The following is a 26,543-nucleotide window of genomic DNA, read 5'->3' as shown; positions in this document are numbered from 1 at the left end:
TGCTTAATATTAAATCAGACATTAATCTCGGACACAAAATAAACTTCTATACACTCCCATTGAGCTCCTTGCACTGCTGCCACTCAGATGCATCTCAGATTCCATACTCGGCATTTTATTTGTCCAGGTGCACAGTAAAGGTGTTACTTTTCATGTTGCACTCCAGTAGGATTTATAATCATTACAGCAAAAATAGATGTTAATGACATGAATCAGCACGAAGGCAGGGGAGGAAACAGCCAAAACTAAAGTTAAGACAACCTCAGTGACAAATCTGAAGGTTTTGCATCTATGACACCTCTCTTTCTGCCATGGTACAAAGCAAGATTCTCTTACACAAAGATTTTGCTTTTTTTTGATACACAATAGCCTCAAATGGGCATATCAGCAGCAGATATAAAAAAGGGAAAAAAAGCATTTAATTAAAATTCAACCATCCTGTTGATTATGTTTGAATATATGCTTGATTGGCAAATTTGCTGGAGTTCAAGTGACCTAAAAGGCATTTGGCATATTTTGAAAATCTGGACCAGGCTCTCTGCTTTGTGGTTACTTTTATGACAAGTAGGGACTCCCCCGCCTCCCACCCAACACCGTCAGAACCTTGACCCTCTCTCTTAGATCCATGTTATTTCACGTGCGCAACAAACAGTGAGAGGAAGCCCAGTGTTGTCACTAAGGAAAATCCCTGTCATGTGAACATTGCTGGAGCATCACATACTGAAGTCTAAAACAGGTGAGAATCCAGTCTGAAAATAGATGGAGAGGAGGGTTATATATTAAGACCTCTTTCTCATGTGCGACTGGAATCAGTCCAAAACCCTTCAAGCTGTATGTTTGACATGGAACAAATACAAAAAATATGACTGTAATTGTAAGTGACCTCATACTGTATTGAAAGAAACTGATTTCATTTGCACTTTATCGAATTTGACCTCTCATGTAATGTACTTCTATAAACTTTATGGATAAAGCATATATTTTTGGAAAAAAATATTAAGTACTCTCCCTTAGGGCAGAATCCTCTTTTTTTATTGAAGTGTGGTAGCAGGTGGGACTGGAATGCCATTCCCACTGGAATGATGGGAAGTAATGCCTGATTCTGCACTTGGAGCCTCATTGATAATATACAAGTGAGTATCTCTCTGAATTCCTCGCCAGGTCAGGAGCTGATTTATCCGCCTGCCATCAGCTGGCGGGTTCAAATGTCCGGATGCCATATTTAAACACCAGCGCAACACACTCATATCACTCTCTCCAGCCCACCTATCTTCACCAGATCATACACAACATCAGCAACCTGGAGGTAAAGGATATGTTGGGAAGGCGGGATCAGGCTACTTGATCAGCCATGGTCATAATGAATGGTTTGATCTTTCGGGTAATGTACTTCTCTAACTTTTACTCCTATTCCTAAGATCTATGTATGTTTCCATGTATGTTTCTATGTATGTATGGCTAGCTGCTTCAAGAAGAAATCTGCACCCTGATTCAACCACTGAGCACTCAGGACCTTGATTCGAGGAGGCTGAACACAGAGGCATGTCCTCTATCCCAGAGAAGGCTTGAAGAAGCACAGCAATCTCACCCCTCCCGCCTGGGATTTCCCCTTAGCCTTTTATCAGCACTTATTCTCTCATCAATACTTTCACATCACCACCATATCATCAGCCTCCATCCTGTGGCCCGCCACACATAGAAGACATGTCTTTCACCAAACCACTACTCCATCCCTCTGATCACATACCTTTCTTTTGGCTTCATACAGGGCAAGCTAACACAGAAATGTGAGCAAGCCCAGGCCAGAGGAGAGGTAGCAGAGACCAATGCCCTCTCAAACTTTGAGGAGGTTGGAGCCAACCTTTCTGGGGGTGTGGGGCCAGGGATAGCTGCTGTGGCAATGCAGAGATTAGCCTCCTCCAACAATCCACTCAGGATCTCAGCTCCGTCACTGCATCAAATCCTAACAATTACAGTGAGTCAAATGTGAAGTAACTTCAGCTCATTCACTAAAACCTCATCCATTTCTTGCAGACACCAGCAAATTGAGGCCATCCTCGGTGCAGCACTCTGAGCTCCTGCAGCAAGTCTGCTCAGGTTCTCGACTGATCCCTGGAAAGACCCACAAGCAAAGAAATTGAGTGCTGCTGTCACCTTCAAAGCCACTGGCAGAAAGAAGAATCCAACTCCACGCTCTGCCAGCTCCTCATGAAGAATGTGACAAATGTGATGTATAAGGTCTCTGGACAATCCCAGCCATGCTCAGCACTGCCTCCCACTAACTATAAGTAGGAGACTCTTTGATGATAAACCCTCAGTGTGGGTGCCTCTGCGTGCTTTGATTGCATTGTGCCTGATGTAACCTTACCTCTGTGACACTATCACACTCATTGCAATGATCAGCATTCCATTTCAAAGATATAGGCTGGTATTTTATGACCTCACTTGGGTGAGGCTCGTCGAATCTCACCGGAGGCCACTGGAGAATTCCATTCTGTGAGCTTCACCTGCCCTGATTCCAGGGCAGGCGTGCCTGTAGAATTCCATCCATGATATCTGGAGCCCTCTTGTGGGGTAGGGGTTGATAAATTGTAAATTAAAAGATTAAACTGAAGGAGCATGGTGTTCCATTGATGTGCATAAGTATGACCTTTCAATTGCTCAGTCAAGGAGTGGAATCCATTTGGCCACTGATAAATGGCATTAATAGTTAGCCTAACAGTCAGCCTTTGAAACAGTAGAAGAGATGGCCACCTAATCCACTATATCCAATAAAAGGTTTTAATGTATTTAGTTCTGGAGGCTTTGTTGACACAGTTGTGCTATGGTTTCTCATTATGAATGCTTGCCTGAGCCACAAACCCCACTGATGGATTATGCCCAGCAGGCATTCTTGGTACAACTGTCAAGAGGGCATTAAGCTTTGTTCTGATTGACAATTTTACGAGCTCATAAGAGGATTATGTTTTCTTGAAAAAGTTTTTGAAAAGCTGTTTGCTTACTTTGACAATTTCATGAGCTTCTCAAAGACTTCCCAGTAACTTTAGGCCTCGTGAGTTGGGTTTTAGTGGATTCTGGATGATTGACTATGGCAAATATGGAGGGCTTTGAGCATAGGGATGGGTGGGGGTGGGGGGGTGAGACGTGAGGGTAAGTATGTCTAACACTCACGTAAAAAATAGGTTGATGTCCCAGAGAACAAAAACAGATCTTTTAACCTCTCCACCTCAGCATCCACCCGCCTCTGTTCCTATCTTAGACATGCTTCCGGAGGCAGCAACCCCAAAACCAGTCCGTCCCTGTCACCGTGCCTTGAAAACAGCATGGGCTGGCACTACCAGGCAGGAGGCAGGATTGCAACGTCGCGAAATGGCACGGCTCGTAATGAAAATCTGGACTTAAATGTCAGCTGGCATTTGGAAATCATCACATCTGAATGGAAAGCTATCCTCACCAGCTATACACATAACAGCACCTTTCAGCAAAGCCCCCAAAATGTGATCAGAAGTGAGAATGCTGCTTCATTTTCCTTCCCTCTCCCGAACTTGAGGACAGTGAAGTCAGCTGAGGTCAGTAAAATCAACATAGATCAGTGCTCACACCCTTTTTGGCAGTAGTAGTTCTGCAGCACACAGTGCACTTACCCAGTATCGTCAACATTGGACATTTTAAATGAAGCACTAATATATCAAACTGACAGCGCTTTAGAACAAAAAAGACTTGAGACTCAAACAGCAATTACAACTCGTGTATGCTCTGCCTAATCCTGACTCATTCATCAGCCAGCATTTGGAATGAAAGAAATTCAGGTTTCTGAGGATATTAAGAGCAAAACCAAAAATAAAGATGATTTATTAACAGCAAGACAAACTTAGGAAAATAAACCGCACTTCCAGATCAGAGACATTCATATCAATGTTCATCATGGCCCACTCTTATAAATCTTTTCATTGAGACAGAAGGATGGCCTCAACCAACTCCAGCTCTGCAAATGTCATTAGGTGCAGTTCAGGCAGGGTCAAGCATGGGCAAATCATCCTTTTCTTGCTGAGAAATGAACTTTTCATTTTCATTAATTCATTGAGCTGGTGGCTCAAACAGGATCAAATGAAACTCATACTGGCCTGCAAGTTTGAATATCAAGCACCCTTCAATACACATATCTGACCTTTTGTTTTTCAAGTAATCTCTCAGTCTAGGCATTATTAACAAATGAAGGTATGAACAAGGATGAGAAATTGATTAGCATCAAATGAGCTTTGGTGAGTTCCATTGATTAATATGGATAGCTTGGTGATTGACAGCACTGACATAGTGCTGGCTCTGTCAGCAACTGGACACGGCAATGGGGTTCTATTATTTGCAAACAAGAGATTTCAATGACTTACCGTATGATTCCGCGTGTTTGTGACGGCACTGCCATCAAGCAGGTAGTGTGTCTCTGTGTAGTTTTCAGCAAAAAGCACACTGCAGAACAGAGAAAGCATGAAACCGTTAGAGGCATGACTCCATACAATGCCGAGTTCATTACAGCTCATTGTTATTGACAAACACCTGGATCAGATGCACATGGTGTAACTCAAGATTAAATAATCTCTTCCTGTAAATCTGAAATAATCACTTTATGCATTTAAAATGGAATTTCTCACCTCATCATAACCCCCACAAACCCCCTCTGATAGTGAGGCAAATGCTTCACTGGCCCTACCTACTAACTTTGTTTGAACCAACAATACTCACATGGTTTGTGGCCATTTTAATTGCCCAGCTGCTTTCATATTCTTTTCTTCAACTTTTGGCAATGCTTGAATATATTTAAACATATCCCCACTAGGCCTTTGACTAAAGGAGGGGGTTAATCTCTCCTCACCACTTCCCTCAATTTCTGCCTTTGCCTCCACCATTTTAAGTTGATATTCTTTTTGCAGTTCCGGTTTCCAAAGTGCAAAGGCTGTCTCTATCTTTCCCTTTGTTCTGCCATTGCCTTTCTTTCTCTCTCTTTTTTAATTTATCATTGCCACATTCTCTCTTTCCTTTGCTTCCAACTCAAGCTGTCTCAGTTCTCTAGCCCATTGCAAATGTTTCAATTCTTTTTCTTGTTGCAACTGTTCCATGTGTAATTTAGTTTTAGCCAATTCCAATGATTCAGATTACACCTCTGGTAAATTTTAGTGCTGACTCATTGTTGAAATTGCCTCCCTCACCCTTTCAGGTAAAGCCAACTTCAGCTAGTCTGCCAAAGGATTTAGTTTAATTACCCCTTATAAACCACTCTGAGTTACCTCTTCCATTCCCAGGAAATCATTAGACACTGAAAGAGCCATTTTCCACAGGACTTTCCCCATTAAAACTAACCAAGAACAACACTGAAAGAAAGCTCCTCCCATTAACCTCATCATCACACGACCCTGCCTACCTAAACCCACATTCCATTCCCTTAATCTAAAACTCCAGGGGATTTTTTTTGTGTAAGCAAAAGTCCATTAGCTCTATCCTAAGTAAACACTACATGGTTAAAATGAGTAATCATCCTGCTTTCAATAATCCCAAGACAAACAAGAAATTATACCTTTTAATCCCACAAGAGCCCTCAATCTTTGTTAGGCTACTGGACCAGAACCCCAAGATAAATTGGGACATCAGAGTAGACTCCAACATTTTTTCTATTTGGCATAAATGTAAAGATAGAATGCTTCACTCCAGAAGTAATTCCACTGACAGCTTAGGGATCTTTTGTTGTAAAACAAACTTTATTTATTAACACAGTTTAAATATAACTCTAATGAATGAAGCAGCTTAACAAGTGACAGTTGAATAATATTTAAAAATAAAAGGAAACAACTTTAATTTCTAATTTATCACTGTTCTAGTTCCAAATAAGCAACATTCCTCTTACAGACTTAAATGACACTTTAAATACAGTTAACAACCATGAATGTACTTGCTAGGATGAGTATGGGCAGTCTTGAAGCTTTCAGAGGGAGAATGAGTTTCACAGCAGCTTGTAGAAACCTCTGTCTTCAAACAATCCCTAGCCAGGACTGAAAAGCTGTTTATCTGCTCCAGACCTAACTCCTCCCATTAACCTCATCATCACACGACCCTGCCTACCTAAACCCACATTCCATTCCCTTAATCTAAAACTCCAGGGGACATATTTTTGTGTAAGCAAAAGTCCATTAGCGCTATCCTAAGTAAACACTACATGGTTAAAATGAGTAATCATCCTGCTCTCCCATTATCTGAGTTGTAGTCCTTCCAGAAATACTGATGACCTGTGGACTGAAGCTGAATTTTTAAAATATTTCCCTTAAAAATAAAAAAAATACACATATCTACATAAATTGCACCCCTGTCATCACATCACCCCTCCACCCAAATTCCACCCATACATTGGTTCTAATTATCTTAATAAAAGAAGCTGCTCGTTGACATTTCCTGATGCATGTGAGGGGATCAGATGGTAGCCTTCCAGGTTTTTCTAAAGAAATTATATGTCCTCTGCAAGAAAGCCTTTTTTTTTAAATATTACACCATTTAACTGCTTAATTTTAATTACCAGGAGACAACTATTTATATTCATTTACCATTCATGCAATTCAAAATCCAAATCAATTCATTCCTGAGCACAGTGGTACATGAATTAGTCTGGAAGAACTCATCAGCGACCTAGCACATCTTTCAAAATATGGTAAAACTCTGGTTTAGTGTTGTGATGCTTCTGTATAGTCTGAGTGCACAGATAAAGGAGACAAAATTTGATGCAATATAAACAGATTTTCAGAAGGTGCTCGTTAAAGTGGGTCACAAAAAGTTTGATGTAGAAATTCAGGCACATAGAAATGTAGCAACATAAATAGAAATTTGACCAGTGGACCAGAAAACAAAGAGTTCAGGCTAATGAGATTTGCTCATATTAGGGAAGGATCATAAATATTTTACTCCAGAAACTGTTGGAGCTCATCATGCATCCTTAATATTATTTGATAATTTTACTTGGGCATAAATTTCATAAGAACATTTGCTTACAACACCAAAGGAGGAACTCACTCAAACAGCGAGGAAAAATGCAAGAGGACACACCAGTTAGAAGAATAGATGGCCTGCCGTTAACAGAGCCATAGAATCATACAGTGCAGAAGGAGGCCATTCGGCACATTGTGTGTGAACCGACCACAGTCCACCCATAACCCCATGCATTTACCCTAGCTAGTCCCACTGACACAAAGGGGCCAATTTAGCATGGCCAATCAACCTAACCTGCAGATCTTTTGGATGTGAGAAAATTGGAGCAGCTGGAGGAAACCTACTCAGATACAGGGAGAACATGCAAATTCCATACAGACAGTGACCCAAGCCGGGAATCAAACCCAGGTCCCTGGCGCTGTGAGGTAGCAGTGCTAACCACTGCTGCCTCACGTATAATACAATATTGAAAAGTGTGAAATAATGGGGATGAATTTCCTTGCAGTTTTTGGCATGAGTTGCAGAGGACAGAAAATTAGTTTTGTGAGAAAGTTTGTTGAGTGTTTATAGTCAATTTCCCCCTGTTGAAATGGGCACTGTGAGCTACCTTGTGCTTTTTAAATCTTGCTGCAATCAACCAGATGAGTCTTCACTGACTTAATTTGCAAATGTCAGAGACAAACCCAACCATTTCTGAGTGAATTTTCACCACTCTTGCACTCTACACAACTTAGATCAAGACATCAGAGGCATAAGCATCTGTTGGGATTATCTGATCAGAATGAAAAACTTTATGTAGTGATTTCTGCCATTCGAAAATTTTTTTTTACATAATCATAGAATTAGAACACAGAGGGAGCCCATTTGACCCATCAGGTCTACACCAGCTCTTTGAAGTATAAATCCAGCTAGTCACACTCTGCTGCCCTTTACCAACAGCTCTGCAATTCTTTTCCCTTTAAGTATTTATCCAAATCTGTTCAGAAGACTATATTTGAATCTATATTCACCGCCCCATTAGGCAGGGCATTTATAATTTTAACCACTCGTAAGGAAGCTTTTCCCCACATTGCCTCTGGTTTTTTTTTACCGATCACTGCAAATTTATACCATCTAGTTAGCAAGCCATTATGAACAACTGAAGGAACAATCAGCCAATCGCTGGGATGTCCAGCTTATGGACCCAGCATTGCCCCAGCACTGAAATTCAGTTCAAAAAGATGTCCTGCCCTTCATGCTGGCAGGGCCAGATAGTGAATTGAGAATCCAATGGCTTGCGAAGGCTGGAAAATTCTGGCCATAGTGTCTATAATAAGCAGAATACAAAGCGTTTTCAAACAGCCCATTGCAAAATCCAAAACAAACTGTGCAGCGTTTCCAGGATTGAGCAGCACTGGCTGAATCACCCTAGTATGCTAATAGCTACACTAACAACTAATTTAAGGTAATCAGTCAAGCTCATAAAATGACTCATTTATGCTTGCTAGAAGCACATTTATGTGTAGGAATCCATTTCCTGCAAACAAAACGAATATGTTGAAGCCTTGCGCTCTTTTTGAATTTCTTGGGGCTCCTGCAATACCCCTGTTGCATTCTCCTTGGTAATGCCTAAGCCTATCAGATTTGATTTGCCAACAAATTACTGCCCTTTTTTTCTGTTGTATAAATTGTTGCAATCATTTGAAATTTGGCATTCCTGCATTTTTCCTGATGAGTATAAGATGAAAAACTTCGGTAACATGTCACTCTGTTCAATGATAATGGTAATAGGGTGAAATGAAGTAAGGTGAGAGGAGGTTCATATGGAGCACAAAAAACAGAAAGCGTGAATTCAGTAGAACAGTTCATTCTGTGCTTTTTAATTCCTTGCAACACAATATCATAAAGATTTGTTAGTTGTGCAATGACTGTGCTGGTACCAATAATGAGAAAAGAAAACCATTACCAGTGCTTTGCCTTGCCTGTTTCCCTGACAATGAGTAAACCTTTCCAATACTGTTCTGCAGTCCTGGGGTCAGGGAGATGTAAGTTAATGCCAGTGATAACCACGGTGGGCAGTACAGATAATAATTCTGTATGACTTGCATTCAGCATTCTGTTCATCTTGCCTTCAACAGTCTTCAATAAGCATTGAATGAATTAAGTTGTGTATACATCTTCTCCGCTTAGTGCCTTTTGGGTGCAGAGGGTACTTGGAGACCATTCGGCCCATTGAATCTGCACTGACCACAATCCCACCCAGGCCTATTCCCGCAATCCTACACACTTACCCTGCTAATCCCCTTGATACCAGAGTCAATTTAGCATGGCCAATCAACTAACGTGCACATTTTCAGACTGTGGGAGGAAACCGGAGCACCTGGAGGAAACTCACGTCGGCACAGGGAGAACTTGCAAACTCCACACATACAGTGACCTGAGGCCAGAATTGAACCTGGGTCCTTGGCACTGTGAGGCAACAGCGCTAACCGTGCCACCCACTTCACTGGTCATAATTCCTTAAAAGTAAAATACTACCGTGACGTGCAATTAAATCATCTTAGAGTGAAATGAAAGAGTCACTCACTCTTCCTCTCTTACTTGTTTGTTCCTAGATTGTTGTAGGAAGAGTGTGCAACAGTTAAACAGACATTTACAAGCAGTTCAGATGCTTCCATCCATCTTACACTGGTTTTACAATGGATACATAAAAAAAAGGCTCGAAACTTGCGTGTAACTTTTTCCTGAGCCTGCTGGCTGTTGCAACGCAATTTTTTAAAGTCACAATAATAGCATAGGTTATTCTGAGAGAATTCTAGGCTAGTTTTTGAAGAAAGATAAATGGGAACATAAATCCCATAAAAGAATGGGGGATCGAGGAAACATGATAGAAATCTTTGGTATCGCAAGTGTAAATAGACAAACATAGAAAATGGCAATAGAATTTTTTAAATGAATAATTAATTATAAATTTCATTGAAAATAGTTATAAACTTATACAAGTTAGAAAAAAATTCAAAGTAGCAATCTGAATGCAAGTCTCATGACTGTGACAACTTAACTTCAAATGTTCAGTTTCTTCAACAAACAATTTACAGGCCTTCCAACCTCAGTATTATACAGATCTACTGAGTCCAGCTGTTATGTAAATCGATGGCAAGAGTCTGATGCGTGGGACCATTTTGCATCAGTTCAAGCAATTGATAACAGGGCTAATAAAGCCAGTGAATGTAACACTGCCTTAAAATCTTTACAAACCACTGCCAATGATTAACCCCACTTGGTTTAGGTTCAACATTGTGGAGAGAGGTTCCATGACCCAAACATAAACAAGCAAATCGGGACCTTTCTGTCTTGTCGCTGTCACTAGGAACAGTATAAATAGAGAAGCAAGCTGTTCCAGGAAAATTATAAATGAATTCTAAAAGGTCAGAGATAATGTTTGCTATTGTGTTTATGATGCACTTAAAACAGAGAGCCAGAGGAAACCATGTCCCAGTGTACACAAACTCATCCTCATTAGTGGACTGATCTGATCACAGGGAACAGGGCTTCCCTCTGGCCTTCAGCCAATGAACCAACTGGATATTAGCAAAGCTCCAGGCCTCCAATGTTTTTAAAATGTTCAGAGATTAATAATCACATTGTGTTAGCACATTGCTCACTGAAAAATCCACTTTGGGGAGTAATATATTTTTAATAATAGTGCTCTTAATCAGCTTTTTCTTGATAGGTTCCTCTCTCCTCCCAAAATATCTTGAACAATTACAGAACTGTTGTTGCCAAAACATTGTATTATTGCTTAGTGGAAATCCTCTCTTCCTTCATCTGTCTCTATCATAACAGAAGTTGACAGTCATAATGTTGTGAAACATTGCCACTTCCTGACTCAGGACACAGATCATCACAAAAATAGCTAGCAGCCGTAACGGCAGTGGTTAGTGCCAGTAATAGATGATACAAACACCAATAATAAAGCTCCAAACACTGAAGGAATACAACATGATATCAAGCTATTATAAAAAGGAACAATGATTTGGAGTGTGTCTGATGTTATAACACACTGTCTTGGTTCGGATGAGCGGGGAACTTCTCAAGCATGATCCCTTGTGGTTTATGATGCTATCTGAATCTCTCGATTGAGTTTCAATCTTGTAATGCACCCCAGCGCTCCAAAATCATGATCAGGCTTTTCCTGTAAACTACTCAGTTTTCCTGTACTTCTTAAAGTCTCAAAGTCTCATTAGTGAAAACACACCAAAAAAATGTAATAGTCCAATGCAATTTCATTACAGAGAGAAGAAATATAATACGAAATCTGTGAAGTGTTCCCTAAACATTATCAGTTGGTTACATCAGTATAGGTCATATAATACCCTGGCGCTCTCCAACATAGCATCAAAGTATTAGGTTGCCACCTCTCAACAGAAAGACTAAATGCACTAATAGGCAAACCTTCTAACTATGGTGCTATGGTTGTAGGGTCAGTAGCTAAAAGCTTTGCAGTGGCACCATCCAAGAACAGATGACTACACTGGATCACCTGAAGTTCTCTAATTACATATTTGATTCAAGCTTGAACTGGGAGCTCACTGAATTGGAGATTGGAGGTATGAGAGCCATTGGAGGTCTGAGCGTTTTGATGTTTCATTATAATATCAAAAACCTTGCTAACAAAAACAGGTTCAGCAATCAACTCTCTTCCACCTTCTTCCATCAGGAAGAATATTCATGAGTCTGTGGTCACGTACCAACCAAATCAGGAACAGCTTCTTTCCTGCTGCCAGACTTTTGAATGGACCTACCATATATTAAGCTGATCTTTCTCCATACTGTAGTTATGACTGTAACCCTATAATTATTGTGACATGTATTGGTGTATAGTGAAAAGTATTGTTTTTTGAACGCTATACACACAAAGCATACCGTTCATAAAGTACATAGGAGAAATTAAAAGGATGGGGTACAGAATATAGTGTTACAGTCAATAGGATTGATACAATGAAAATACAATTATTAGAATCCTTGCATTTCTAATGTCATCAAAACATAGAATATGGGTGCCATCATTTCCCATCTCATATGGGCAAGAAGAGTGCACAATGCGTTGCTTGAAATAAAATAAAACAATTGTGAACAATCTCTATTAAATATAATTTGATCATCTTTAATATTAAAGTGAAGCTTCGGACAGAATCTTAGGCTAGTCTTCCAGACCTACCAAATACCATTTGCACAACTATAATATTTTTAAACACTGAAAGTGGGTGCCCTTCATTTTTCATTCATTGAGGCTATTAAATGAACAATACAAAGACAAAATGCTGTTAATACCCTGCAGACCAAGCAATTGTGGGGAAAGAAACACAGCTGTCAATAACTGTCTCTCTTCCCCAAGATGCTGACTGATCTGCTGAATATTTTCAGTGTTTTCTGTCTATATCTTTGATTTTCAGCATCCATAGTATCCTGTCTTTGTATTGAATAAGTTATTCAGAAACATAATTGCATTATCTGTGACTTGTACATTCAGGAAAACTTGTTCACTAGTAGAACTAATAGCATGACAGGTAATGGGATGATCCAACTCTACATGGCAGCAGCAACCTGGCTTAACTAGCTGATAGGGAAAACCAAGGCTGCTGGCAGAGTGGCAAGGTTGGGAGGAGGAATGCTGTTACTCTGAGACAAGACAAAGGTTCATTCTCCAGTGAGCCACGATCATTGCCCCAGGCCAGCACCTCATCAACCTTAGTAATCTGCTGGGGATAAACTCGGAACTGTTATGAGAGGCTGCAACTCTGGTATCCAGAGAAAAAATGGCAGCTGTCTAAGCGTGCAAGTGTGTGAGGGTAAGGTGATCATGCGAATGTGAATTATGAATCATAGTTGCTAGAGACTATTAGTAGTACTGGGGCGATGGTGAGTCGAATTGTTGGGTTGTAATGATATGGCATTGTAAGATGCATTCACTGAATTTGGCCATCATTGGAAGTCATTAGCCTTCTGTTACACCACATTAAGTCCTCAGGATAACATAGCAGGCATTCTTCTGCACACCTATCTGCTCCCATTGCCTTTGCTGGAGGGCCTGGCCTTCCTGTCCACCTCCTGTATCTTGGAGCCTGCTCATTTCCACGTTGTGCCATTCCTTGGGCTTTTCCAGGTCAAACTCACTCTTTGAATGACTTCCAGCCCCTGTTCCAGTGTATTTTGTTAAGTGTTTCAGGATGTTGAACCTAAATGAGTTGCTGTACTTGGTGATGGCTTTTGTGTCCTAGGAGACAGCATGTTTGGCCAGTTCCCCAGCAGCATGAGACAAATGACACTCTTGATCTCCTGGGCTGAGATATTTGTTGCAGTGAACGAAGTGTGAGGTCTCAGAGGCAATGTGCTGGAAGGTGTTGACCACAAGGGAGTTCATGATGCTTACGGCCTCAGATGAGATCCAGAAGGAAGGGTGGACTTGGGGCAACACCCAGTACATGTAGGTGGAGTAGCTCTGTTTGTGAGCTTTCTTGCACTTCTTAGAATCTATAGAATACCCACAGTGCAGAAGTAGGCCGTTTGGTCCATCGAGTCTGCACCGATCACAATTCCACCCAGGCTCTATCTCCATAACCCCACATATTTACCCTGCGATAAATACACTAAGGTGTATTTACTCTGAGGTTAATTACACTAAGGGCAATTTACCATGTCTAACCAACTGCACCCACACACCTTTGGAGTGTGGGAAGAAACTGGAGCACCAGAGGAAACTACTCAGGCTGGAGAGAATGTGCAAACTCCACACAGACAGCAACCCGAGGCCGAATTGAACCCGTGTACCTGGCACTGTGAGGCAGCAGTGCTAACCACCGTGCCATCGTGGGTAGCTTCTTGGTGGCTCGAATCTACAACTGCTTGGATGCCTTGCTGAATGCCCCACCATTGGTCGCAGTCACCAGCTTGGGCATTCTGCTCCACTTTCCTTTAAGAGGTGTAAACCAGCTTTAGGTAATACAAGCTAATTCATGTCTCTCATGATTTTATGACCCTCCTCAGGCATGCTAACACTCTACAGCACAATTAGTGTTGGCTGCATGCTGCAATTATAGAAATGAGCTGGAGGTATGAAGTTTGCAAGCACTTTTTTTTTCACGGCCAGTGGACTTCTGCTGAGTTCTTGGAGTGAATACTTCATTACCTTTTCTGATAATATCTAGTGTCTTATCAATGTTTCAACATAAGAAAATATTTTACATTCAATGAGATAGGGATGGCAACGGTGGCACAGTGGTTAGCACTGCTGCCTCACAGTGCCAGGAATCGGGGTTTGATTCTCCGCTTGGGTCACTGTCTGTGTGGAGTTTACACGTTCTCCCTGTGTCACTGTGGGTTTCCTCCGGGTGCTCCGGTTTCCGCCCGCAGTCCAAAGATGTGCAGGTTAGGCACATCTAATTAGGTTAGACAATGCTAAATTGTCCCTTTGTATCAGGGGGACTAGCTAGGGTAAACGTATGGGGTTCTAGGGATCGGGCCTGGATGGGATTGTGGTCAGTGCAGACTCGATGGGCTGAATGGCCTCCTTCTTCACTGCAGGGATTCTATTTACTTTTGTTTCATTTATGAACTGGGGACATGAGTCCATTGCATTTGAACTGTTTAAAGTTGCAGAAGTTAAAGTTAGCCCATAACTCATCATCTTAAAAAGCTTCAGTATTTATGATGCATGTGGGATATGTGATGGAACTCAGTTCTTTGTCACGTCTTGAACAGTAAATTCCTTTATCAGTTTTGACTATAGCCTCAGCTGGGCTGACATATGTTGAAGACAATTGGTGGGCACATTTTTGGCAGGACCGCTGGATTCATGACCCCTGGATTTTTGGTCTCAGCGTCTTTTCCAACAACTGTTACAAGCATCACAGTATTAGTTCAGGTTATAATTAATACATACAATGAATTGAATCTCATTCCTGATGTGATGTGTGGACATTCTGCCAAAAAGTTTCAATTCAATGCTTCCAGCCTTCCTCAGCTGGGTTTTAATAAATTCAGATCACTTCTTGTAACTTGCTCAATCCATTTTAACATATTTAACTGATTAAATACATATTCTGAAGCATTATCATGTAAAGGAGTATTATTCTGCCATCATTTTCCCTCTGTCATCACGGCAGATTGCTCACTCCTTCACATTCGCATATATTTCTAGTTGTGAAGGTGTGGACAGCATGCGGAAATCTCTATGGATGCTATTACTGTTGCTCATTTTGGTCACCTCCCTACCAACAGCAATGTACAGGATAACTAGAAATACCGCATCATTCACCACCTTCTCTCACTCCAGACAATCTGATCAAGTCAACTGAAATTCATATTTTGACTGGGATTCAAGCAATCATGTCTCACTTACAGTACTGTTATCACATCAAATGGAAGCTTTGGACAAGTTTCCAGAAAGACACATAATCTGTTCCAAAGATCTGACTGTAGAAACAACCAGAGGGAGCCTGCATAGCAACAGATCATAGAATCATAGGATCCTACAGTGCAGAAGGAGACCATTCGGCCCTTTGAGCCTGCAGAGACAACAATCCCACCTTATCATTATTACCCCATGTATTTACCCTGCTAATGCCCCTGACAACTAAGCATGGCTAATCCACCCAACCTACACAACTTTGGGCTTCAACCATATTATGATCACTATTTCCCAATGGATCTTTTACCACAACATTCCAAATTAACCCGGCCTCACTGCACAATACTAGATCTAAGATAGCTTTCTCCTGAATGCATCCAAGGGTTCTGAAAGAAATGGCGGAGGTGATAGTGGATGCCTTGGTGATTATTTTCCAAACGCCGCTGGATTCCGGGGAAGTGCTGGAAGATTGGAAAACGGCTAATGTTACGCCGTTGTTTAAGAAGGGTGGCAGGCAAAAGGCAGGGAATTATAGGCCGGTTAGTTTAACGTCTGTTGTAGGTAAAATGTTAGAATCCGTGATCAAGGAGAAAATAGCGAGGCATCTTGAGGAGAATTGTTTGATAGAGCAGACGCAGTACGGTTTCGTTAAGGGGAAGTCGTGTCTGACGAATTTATTGGAGTTCTATGAGGATGTGTCTAGGGAGGTGGATAGAGGAGAGCCGGTGAATGTGGTGTTTCTTGATTTTCAGAAGGCGTTTGACAAGGTGCCTCACAAGAGGTTATTACAGAAGGTCGGGGGCGTGGAGGTGGGGGTAGGGTGTTAGCGTGGATAGAGGATTGGCTGTCAAATAGGAGGCAGAGAGTGGGGGTCAATGGGTGCTATTCAGATTGGCGGTTGGTGACTAGTGGAGTGCCCCAGGGGTCGGTGCTGGGGCCTCAGCTATTTACCATTTGTATAGATGATCTGGAGGAGGGAACCGAGTGTATGGTGTCGAAATTTGCTGATGACACCAAGATTGGTGGAACGGCAAATTGTGCGGAGGGTGTGGAGAGTCTGCAGAAGGATTTGGATAGGCTGGGCGAATGGGCCAGGAAATGGCAAATGGAATTTAATGTTGGCAAATGTGAGGTTGTCCACTTTGGTAGGAATAATGGTAGGAAGGACTATTACTTACATGGCGAAAAACTGCAGCATGCGATGGTGCAGAGGGACCTCGGGGTCCTTGTGCATGAGTCGCAAAAACCCAGCCTACAGGTGCAGCAGGTGGTCAGGAAGGCGAATGGTATGCTGGCCTTCATAGCGAGGGGGATTGAATATAAAAGTAGGGAGGTCTTGCTGCAGCTGTATAGGGCACTGGTGAGGCCGCAGCTGGAGTACTGTGTGCAGTTTTGGTCGCCGCACTTACGCAAGGATATTTTGGCCTTGGAGGGAGTGCAGAGGAGGTTTACTAGGCTGATACCGGAGTTGAGGGGGTTGAACTATGAGGAGAGGCTGAATAAACTAGGCTTGTACTCGTTAGAGTTTAGAAGAATGAGGGGAGATCTCATTGAGACATATAAGATGATGAATGGGATGGATAGGATAGAGGTGGAGAGGCTCTTCCCGCTCAGAAAGGACAGTAGGACTAGAGGGCACAGCCTCAAGATAAAGGGGGGGCGGTTTAGAACGGAGTTGAGGAGGAGCTTCTTCACTCAAAGGGTGGTGAATCTCTGGAATTCTCTGCCCATTGAAGTGGTGGAGGCTGCCTCGCGAAATAGCTTTAAGACGCAGGTTGATAGGTTTTTGATAGGCAAGGGGATTAAGGGTTATGGGGAGAGGGTGGGAATGTGGAACTGAGCCACGACAGATTAGCCATGATCTTATTGAATGGCGGGGCAGGCTCGAGGGGCTAGATGGCCTACTCCTGCTCCTATTTCTTATGTTCTTATGAGTTGGTTTCACAACAGTTTCCAGGGAACTGTCAACAAAACATTCCACAAACTCATCTTCCTGGCATCTTTGCCATTTTGATTGGTCTAATCTATAAGAAGATTAAAGTACCCCAATCATTTCATGAATAATGCTCTGTCCAATGGTACAGCTACTGTTAAGAGTCAGTCATCAGTTCCTGCCAGCATTTATGACCCTTCTTATTCCTAATACCCACTTATTGATTCTACTCTGTGACTTTCGTAGCCAAGTTCATTGCATGCAACATCCTCATGCCATCCTTCATTGTCAAGTCTGCTTCTCCTCCTTTTTTACTCTGCCTGTCTTTTTGAAATGAGATCTATCCTGGAATATTTATTTCCCAGCCTTGATCAACTTGCAAACGTGAGCCAGATTTTCATGGAATTAGGAAGATTACAGACCATTAAAAATGGCAGGCTAGATCTGAGATGTGGAATTCCTACCCCCATTTCCAGCTGATGCAATCTTTACCCTGATGATAAAGAATTAGATAAAGGCCATTCGAACTCAGCCCTGACTTCAAACTGACTCCATTTTGGATGTTGCAAGGGCCATAGCCCAAAGTGTGAAATTCACAAAATGACTTAAAAGCTCTTGAAAGGTAGATATAAGGGCTGGAATTTTCCCAAAGCTGCAAGAGGCACCCACCACGAACATTATTTAAAGGTTCAAGTGCTGAAATTGCAGGCAAGGTGAGATACCCTAAATTTTACTATTTCATAGTCTCTGTAAGCATGGTTTTTGCAGGTGTTGTGTTGAGTTCCTGGGTTTGGAAGGGGGTCTTGCTGCATCCTCACAGGGAAGGCAGACGATTTGGTGACCTGCCCAAAGAAAAGCTGCAACAGGTATGGGGGCTGCAGTTACAGTGCCTCTGGGTCTGCAGCATGACAGAGAAATGGGGCAGAGGCTGCAGAAAGGATTGGTTCAACATGATTCTTTCACGCTCCTTGACAGAGGTGGGGAACTGTCTGGCAGGCCAGATAAGAAGCTCTGTGGAAAGCAAGAACCCATGGTAACAATGTCAACAGCTTGCATACGTTAGCAAGGATGAAGGAAAGTGCAATTTGAGAAGTCACGTAATGTTAATTGCATATTAATTGTGTTTACTTGTATGCAGATAGTGAGCATTTATTGATTATTCACTTAAATTCCTATAAATAGACCCAGATTTCAACTGCGGTGGTTGAGATTAGGAAGTGTATGCTTATAATGTGAAACGCTATAAATAAACACAACAGTGTGCAAAAATGGGCTCCAATTCTATTCCCCATTAACTGGCTTTCTGGGATATAACACAGAAGGCTTGTCATTGAGGAATATTCCTTCTTCCTCAATGATACTGGATACCACGGGTGGGATTTTCTGGCCTTGCTCGCCCTGAAACTGGAAAATCCCGCCCAAAGTCAATGGGCATTTCCATGGTCTACCCCCTCGCCCGCTCCGATTCCCATGGCGAGCAGGATGGTATAATTCACCCTTGTAATACGTCTTTGGAGGCAGAAGTTCCTTTACTAAAATCCCTTTATTTACAAACTCTTAACAGCAGTACACAGAGTTAGCAGTTAGCAGTCTACCTCTAGGGAGGGTCAGATGAACTGACACTCCCAGTTAAGTACAAGATAAAGACTCCCTGATTGGCCTGTCAATTGGATCCTTAATCAGGGAGTTCATACTCCAATAGGCCAACCTTGATGGCCTGATTGAAGTCATTACAGCCTCCATGTGTCATAGCCAGCTTTATGATGTGGAAAAGCATCTCCCTATATGACTCAGTAGATGCAATCCTTGTCCACTGTCAGTTTAATTCTGCTCCCAGTGGTGCTGGGTGACATTGTCCTGCAAGAGAGAGGGAAGTATGGCAGTGAAAGTGATTCTGTGTATGCATGATGACCTTACCATCGCTGAAAAGCTGGAGTTGCGTAGAAACAGCAGGAACTGGTTGGGAGACTCGCATCATTGGACAGTGTGAGGGGCTGTACTTAGGCATGAGTTTTGAGTGCCAGGGAGTGCTGCTGACTAACTGGTGGAGGTGAGATGCACTGAGCAGCATGAGAGTTTAGTGGTGTGGTAGGTAGCAGGTGCCATATGAAGATGTATACACTGACCTTGACCACCCACATCAGGTCATTAAGGTTCTTGAGGTATTGCTTCCAGGTTCTTTGGTCCAGGCTCTGGGAATTGATCATCCTGGCCACCTGTTTCCATTTCCTTCACACAGTGGTCCGTTGGGGATTTTTGGTTCCTTACAAAAATATGGCCTTAATCCTCATATCCATCTCCATGACTAAGGCCTCCAGCACCGCATTCATGAACCCAAAAGCCTTCTCTCTGCTCTGGTGTTACATTTCCCTTCTTCACAATTGCAGCAATACCATTCAGTAGCAGCCTCCTGTGATTTAGTGCAGTTTACTTCAAGACGGACAGACTAACTTTAAGAGGTGCAAGCTGTTTGCACCATGTATAATCAATGCTTGGCCCCGTGCTGAGTACACAGGCAGCCGGCAGTGCAGTTCCCACTCAGATCAGCAACAGAATCAGGTAAATGGGGAGGAACTGTCAAATCAGCATGCTATCCACCACCATGTCAGCATGTTTGGGCAAGTTGTGAATTACAACCACCATAAATGGGTGAAGAACAAACTTAAGCCCCGAGCTTTAAACTAACTTTTCTGCACGTTCAATCAGATCTACGACATAACACCACCATTCCATTATTGATCATGTCACAGCATATTCCAAAACCCTACCACAAAACAATATCCACTTTAATAAAATGTATATGAGAAATTGAAGCACCTCAAAATAAGGCCAAAGCAAAAGGCAGGGAAGACTCATTCTATTCAGTGAAAATGTCTCACCAAGTCTAACTGCATCCCGCAGATTGGCATGAAATGTGAGTAAATCAAAGTTAAAGATAAATGTGATACACTGTATACATTATATAAAATAATTAACTTTGCTTTGGTTACATCACAACTAGAGCATCTATAAATGCACAAATACAGCCTCAGATTTATGAAGTGATAAATGCAAATAGGACTAGGCTACGCTCACATGGGAAATAAGCTAATCTTCTCACCATGAAGGTCACGGGGAGGTTGTGAAAATATTTGACAAAAATGTCACTGCTTGCAGATTTGTTCCACTAGTTTAGAGATTTGGTACAGGAGAATATATATCAGAAAACATCCAAAAATGGATGCTTCAAGTATTTTAACAGAGCAAAGTAAATTCAAGATGTTGATCTGCATTTAGTTTAGGAAAAAAAAATCTGGCAGTTTTTTTGTCTTCTTTGTTCCTTTATCGGAAAAGCTGGTCACAATTTTCATGGCCTGTGCCAAAAGGAAAACAGAAATACTTGTAATACTTGGGCCCATCACAGTTGCCAGGCTAACAATAATGTAAATTTACACATTTCAGTCAAAATGGTCCTTAATCATTTTAATCTTGATAGTTCCAGGCAGAAGATGCTTAACTCACCACTTCCAAAGCCCTCAGCTGAACCATGCGCACCGCAACCAATGGTCAAATGGGAGACTTTCATCAAAGCACATCAGAATAAATGAATTGCTCTGAATGCTTCAATTTGTGAGAAAGATCCATAAAATCCCTTGTGCTGTATACGTATCTGGTACTCAAGAAATAAAAACACGTTCAGCAAAGACAGGATATTAAAACTTTAAGGGATACTGACCAGAACGTAAAATTCAGCAACTAGATTATAGATTACAATTTAAAGGCTGTACACATTTGGCTAAGTCTTCACTGTGCCTATTGATGGCTAAGTGTCTATAATAATTTGAGTTTGTACAGATAAAACATGCTAAGTAACAATTATGGAAATATAAAAGACTGAGTTCAAAGCTAAACAAAACCACAAATGGCTTGTTAATCACTTCAGTGCTTGTTTCTAAGATCATATTACTGCATAATCAGCCATTAGACAAAAGTAAGTGATGTAAGAAGTCTTTTGATCTACATCAGTACATCAGACATGTTTCTATTGTCTGTAACATGAGGTGGACCCCAAATGTGGCTTTCATTTCTCATTTCGAGATGACAGAACAAGCAGCGTTGGAAGTCATGGCCATTGTGAGACATTGAAGACAACCACAGCTGTACCATGTACAGTAAGTGAAACAACATTGGATCACTGTTCAGGATTTATGACAGGAAACAAAACATTTTGGTCTGCCTTAGGGGGGAGAATACTTTCCCCAAACTCCTTTGTTGACTTAAGTTAACATGACAATGTCAGACTTTGTCAATAGCTTTATTTACTTTAGAGAAGCAGAGTCAATTTGGATCAGCTGGATATTTTCGTCCCAGCATGCCAGCATTCAAAAAAAGACTTGTAATGGTCTTGGAAAGTTCAAGACCAGAATTCTCCGGCCGTTCATACCCTCTGCCGCTGCCTACGAGAGTGGATAATTTGACGCTCAGTCAAATCTACGTTTACTGCAGTGGGACCGGAAGATCCCAGCTGCGGGCAAGGTCGGAGATCCGGCCCCTAGTCCACAATTGTTTTTGATATACCATTTCAAATGGCATGATCTTGCAATGGACTGTGGACTAGATCTAGAGTGATTTCAGGTCCAACATTTTCACTTGAAATGATTCTGGGATCAGTCTAGAATGAATGTATCCATTCCAGCGCAGTGAACTTCTGTAAAATCTGAACTAATCCATTAAATACCTGAACTAACTCCAGTTGCCGTCGAAATTTCATAATATTTGCACTATTTACGATGTAGATTTGGTGACTGTAGTGGGATCTGGAGAATACAGACAGCTTTGACTTACTATCCTTCTATAACTGACCTCAAAGTAGCCACCTCTGATCAGATTACACTGGTATACACAACTGGTTTCCTTTGAAATATGAAACAGAACTGTGTGTGCATAGGGTGTTCAGAATCTTAGAGGAAGCAGGAATTTCCATTTTATGTGGCGTAAAACCTGGCCTCTCACTTTGCTGGTATCAGACTCCTATTGCTTGACACTTGAAACAGTGTCTTTGTGTATGTTGTATAACATGGAGCATAATGAAGCATTATGTCAGCTCCTTGTAGTTAATGTCACTGGCCATGTCAGCATTTATTGCCCATCCCTAATTGTCCTTGAGAAGGTGGTGGGTGAGCCATGTCTATGAACAACTGTATGTGGCGTAGGCACACCCAGAATGCTGTGGTGCAGGTACACCCACAATGATGTTCAAGAGGAAGTGCTAGAATTTTGACCCAACAACAGTGAAGGAAAGTTGATATAGTTACAAGTAGAGAGATGGTGTGTGACATGTAGGGATATTTGCAGTTGTGATTTCACATGGATCTGCTGTCATAGTTCTTCTGGATGGTAGAGGCTGTGGGTTTGAAAGATGCTGTCAGAGAAGCCTTGATGAGTTTCTGCAATTCATCATACAGATGAAAGCACTTAGCTGCCGTTCTGTGCTGCTGGTGGAGGGAGTGAATGTTTAAGATGGTGAATGAGGTGCCATAAAGTAGGCTGCTTTATTCTGAATGATGTTGAGTTTCTTGAGTGTTTATTGAGCTGCTTCATTCAGGCAAATGAAGAGTATTCCATTTGACTTGCACTTTGTAAATGATGGACAGGCCTTAAGGAATGAGTTATATGCTGCGGAATTCCTAGCCTCTGACTTAACCTCGTAGCCAATGTACCCAAATAACAGGCCGACTTAAATTTCTGGTCAATGGTGATATCAGAATGTTCATGAGGATTTAGTGATTGCAATGCTGTTGAACGTTAAAGGGAGATGTTTAGATTCTCTTCTGTTGGATATAGTTATTTCCTGGCACTTAAGTTGCATAAATATTACTTGCTACTTACCAGCCGAAGTTAGGATATTGTCCAAGTCTTGCTACATACAGATACGGAGTTGTAAATGGCGCTAAACATTGTGGAATCATCAGCAAACATCCCCAGTTATCATCTTATGTTGAAGCAGTTGGAGACAGTTGAGGCTAGGACACTACCCTGAGGAACTTGCGCAGTGATGCCCCAGGATTAAGCCGACTGATCTCCTTTGTGCTAAGCGTGACTCCAACAAGTGGAGAGTTTCCCCCTGATTCCCACTGATTTCAATTTTGCTAAGCTTCCTTGATGTCTCACTCAATCAAATGCTACCTTGATGTCAAAGGTAATCACTCTCATGTCACATCTTGAATCCAAATTCTTGGTCCATCCATGGACCAACGCTGTAATGAGGTCTACAGTGGTCACTGCGGTATACAAACTGAGCACTGGTGAGCAGGTGCTGGGTGAGTGCTGCCTTGACAGCGACATCCTCCTTCACTTTGTTGAAGACTGAGAGTAGATTAAAGGGTCAGTTATTAGCTGGTTTGAATTATCCTTATTTGTGTGGACTGGACACACTTGGGCAATTTTCCACACTGTTGGCTAGATGCCAGTGTTGTAGCTGTACTGGAACAGCTTTGCTAAAGTAGTTTTGGAACACAACTCTTTAATGCTGCAGCCAGGTTTTCTTCAGGGTCTATACACTGCATTTTGTTTTTCTGTTTGTCATACTATTACAGTGGATGCATCTCACACAGCTAAAGTGGAAGCCACTTTAGATTTGGCACTTCTGTGAAAGGATATTTGTGCTATGTTTACATAAATGCATATTTACATAAATGAAAATATTCCAAAGTGCTGTTGTTTACACAGAATGGTGGTTGGTTCAAATATCATACTGGTGAGGTGCCCATAGTCAGAAAGAAGAAAAGGAGGTGTTTTCATAAACACGTGGGCCAGAATTCTCCGGCCATTCATACCGGCATGATTTTCTGGTTCTGCTGGCAGCACACCCCATGCCCGCAGGTTTCCTGCCGTTATGGGATGCCATCAATGGGAATTCCAATTGATAGCGGCGGGACCAGAGAATCCTGCCAATAGCAAACAACACATCACCTCCTACCGGTGGGAAACACGTGGCTGAGAGGTCAGAGAATCTCACCCATGGAAACAGCACGGGATGTGGATTATTGATCAATGCATGTAAAGTACATTAAATAACACTGTCTTAATCATGCTCAATAGTGGTTACAGCTTAGTCAGCCTAGAACGAGATTAATTTCTGATGGACTGCAACATTTACACTGGATTGTACTATATGTGCAAACATAATTAGCAAGGGATATACAGATATTGTTAAAATTTGAGTGAGATGGAATCCACACTTGATTCATTCACAAACATTTGGATGCTTTACCAGGGCAGGTCTGCAGTATTCATGTTATTCTCCATACACAATTGGCTCTTGATTTCAGTTCTAAGATTGAACATTCCTTGTGGTCGAATTGACCCAAAACCCAACATTATCAAATGAAGTGTCTCCTATTCAGAATTAGGCAAAGATAGTGTCGCAGTAAGTTCAGACTGCAACAGACACTGGAACATCTTTGCAATGTTTCCACTTAGAAAGGAAAACAGAACTAGAGGGCACAGCCTCAAAGGGGGGGGAGGCAGTTTAGAACAGAGTTGAGGAGGAACTTCCTCTCTCAGAGGGTGGTGAATCTCTGGAATTCTCCGCCCATTGAAGTGGTGGAGGCTACCTCGTTGAATATGTTTAAGTCACGGGTAGATAGATTTCTGATAGACAAGGGAATTAAGGGTTATGGGGAGCAGGCAGGAAAGTGGAACTGATCCACTTCGGATCAGCCATGATCGTATTGGATGGTGGGGCAGATTCGAAGGCCTAGATAGCCTACTCCTGCTCCTATTTCTTATGTTCTTATGTTATGTTCTTATGTTTCGAAACCTCATTGTTCTTTTCCAAAACAAAGTAATTGCCCAAGATTACCTGACTCTTCTTCTGGCACTGTAGTTGCTAGGAACCTCTTGCTCTTGGCTTCGTCATTTCCAAACACTGTTCTATCAGTTGTTCAGAAAACACAATTACTTGCTAACATCAGTCACTTCTCCTAATAAACAGCACATTGGATACCATTCCAAAAGCTGTGGGCTACAGTCATCACTTCACTTCATAGCACACAGAATGCTTTTGTGAACTTCCAACTTATGCATTATTCTAATCAAGGTTGACTGGCTTTATGGTATCTACATTCTGCACTAGAGTGCACACAGCAATTCAAAGAAATACTGTAAAGAAAGGCTTCAGCATTATTCTTTTCCAATTGATTCTTTCTTCAATTTCAGTAGCTTTTAATTTTAAATGGATTGAATGTTGCAAAAGAAAATCTTCGAGCCTTGAAATTACACTGAAACTGCACAACCTTAAATCTAACAAATTGACAGGTTCAGCACTAACACTGTCTTGGAACAATTAAGGATAATTAGTTGGCTCTATTTTTGCACTCAGTTTCACATCAGGTAACACCATTCTCAAAGTTTTGTCTACCTCACTGTCACTTTATCATTGTTTAAAATTAATGTGGACAACATTGGCTAGACCAATCCCTAATTGCCCTTGAGAAGGTGGTGGTGAGTTACCTTCTTGAACTGCTGCATGCCATGTAGTGTAGGTACACCCACAATGCTGTTAGAGAGGGAGTTCCAAGATGTTGATTGAGCAACAGTGAAGGAAAGGCGATACATTCCCAAGTCAGGAAGGTGTGTCATTGGGAGGAGAATTTGCAGATGGTGGTATTCCTATGCATCTTCCGTCTTTATCGTTCTGGATGGTAGCAGTTATGAGTAAGGAAGGTGCTATGTAAGGAGCCTTGGTAAGTTCCTATAGTGCAACTTGTCAAGAGAACACACTGCTGTCACTGTTCGCCGGTGGCGTAGGGAATGAATGTTTTTGGATGGGGTGTCAATCAAGTAGGCTGCTTTGTCCTTGATGATGTTGAGCTTCTTGAGCGAAATGTTTAGAGCTGTATTCATCCAGGTCAGTGGAGAATATTCCACCACAATTATGACTTTTGCCTTGTAAATTGTGGAAAGGCTCTTGGGAATTAGGATGTCAATTATGATCCACAGGATTTCTAGCCTCTGACTTGCTCATATAGCCGCAGTATTTATATGGCTAGTCCAGTTGTGTTTTTGGTCAATGGTGACCCTCAGGATGTTGATAGTGAGGAATTCAGTGATGGTAATGTAATTGAATGTCATGGGGTGACGGTTAGATTCTCTCTTGTTGGAGATATTCATTGTCTGGCACTTGTTTGGCCCAAATGTTGCTTGCCACTTGTCAGCCCAAGCCTGGATATTGTGCGGGTCTTGCTGCATTTGGACATGGACTATTCAGTATCT

General features: G+C 41.8%; 1 protein-coding gene across 4 annotated transcripts in view; it reads right to left on the bottom strand.

Annotated features, from left to right (window-relative positions):
• Window positions 1-26,543, bottom strand: part of adam12b (ADAM metallopeptidase domain 12b) — a 337,966-nt gene that overhangs the window by 135,893 nt on the left and 175,530 nt on the right. For all 4 annotated transcript variants that reach the window (XM_080205642.1, XM_080205643.1, XM_080205644.1 and 1 more), the window contains one exon: window positions 4,389-4,467. In XM_080205642.1, coding sequence (XP_080061768.1) covers window positions 4,389-4,467 — 79 coding nt within the window. The remainder of the gene's footprint in view (window positions 1-4,388; window positions 4,468-26,543) is intronic.

Source organism: Carcharhinus amblyrhynchos, chromosome 17, assembly GCF_965287045.1.
Source record: "Carcharhinus amblyrhynchos chromosome 17, sCarAmb.v2.hapA, whole genome shotgun sequence".
In the NCBI taxonomy this organism is placed as follows: Eukaryota; Metazoa; Chordata; class Chondrichthyes; order Carcharhiniformes; family Carcharhinidae; genus Carcharhinus; species Carcharhinus amblyrhynchos.
Note: the sequence above shows the minus strand (reverse complement) of the source record. Positions and strands in the feature narration are given on the sequence as shown.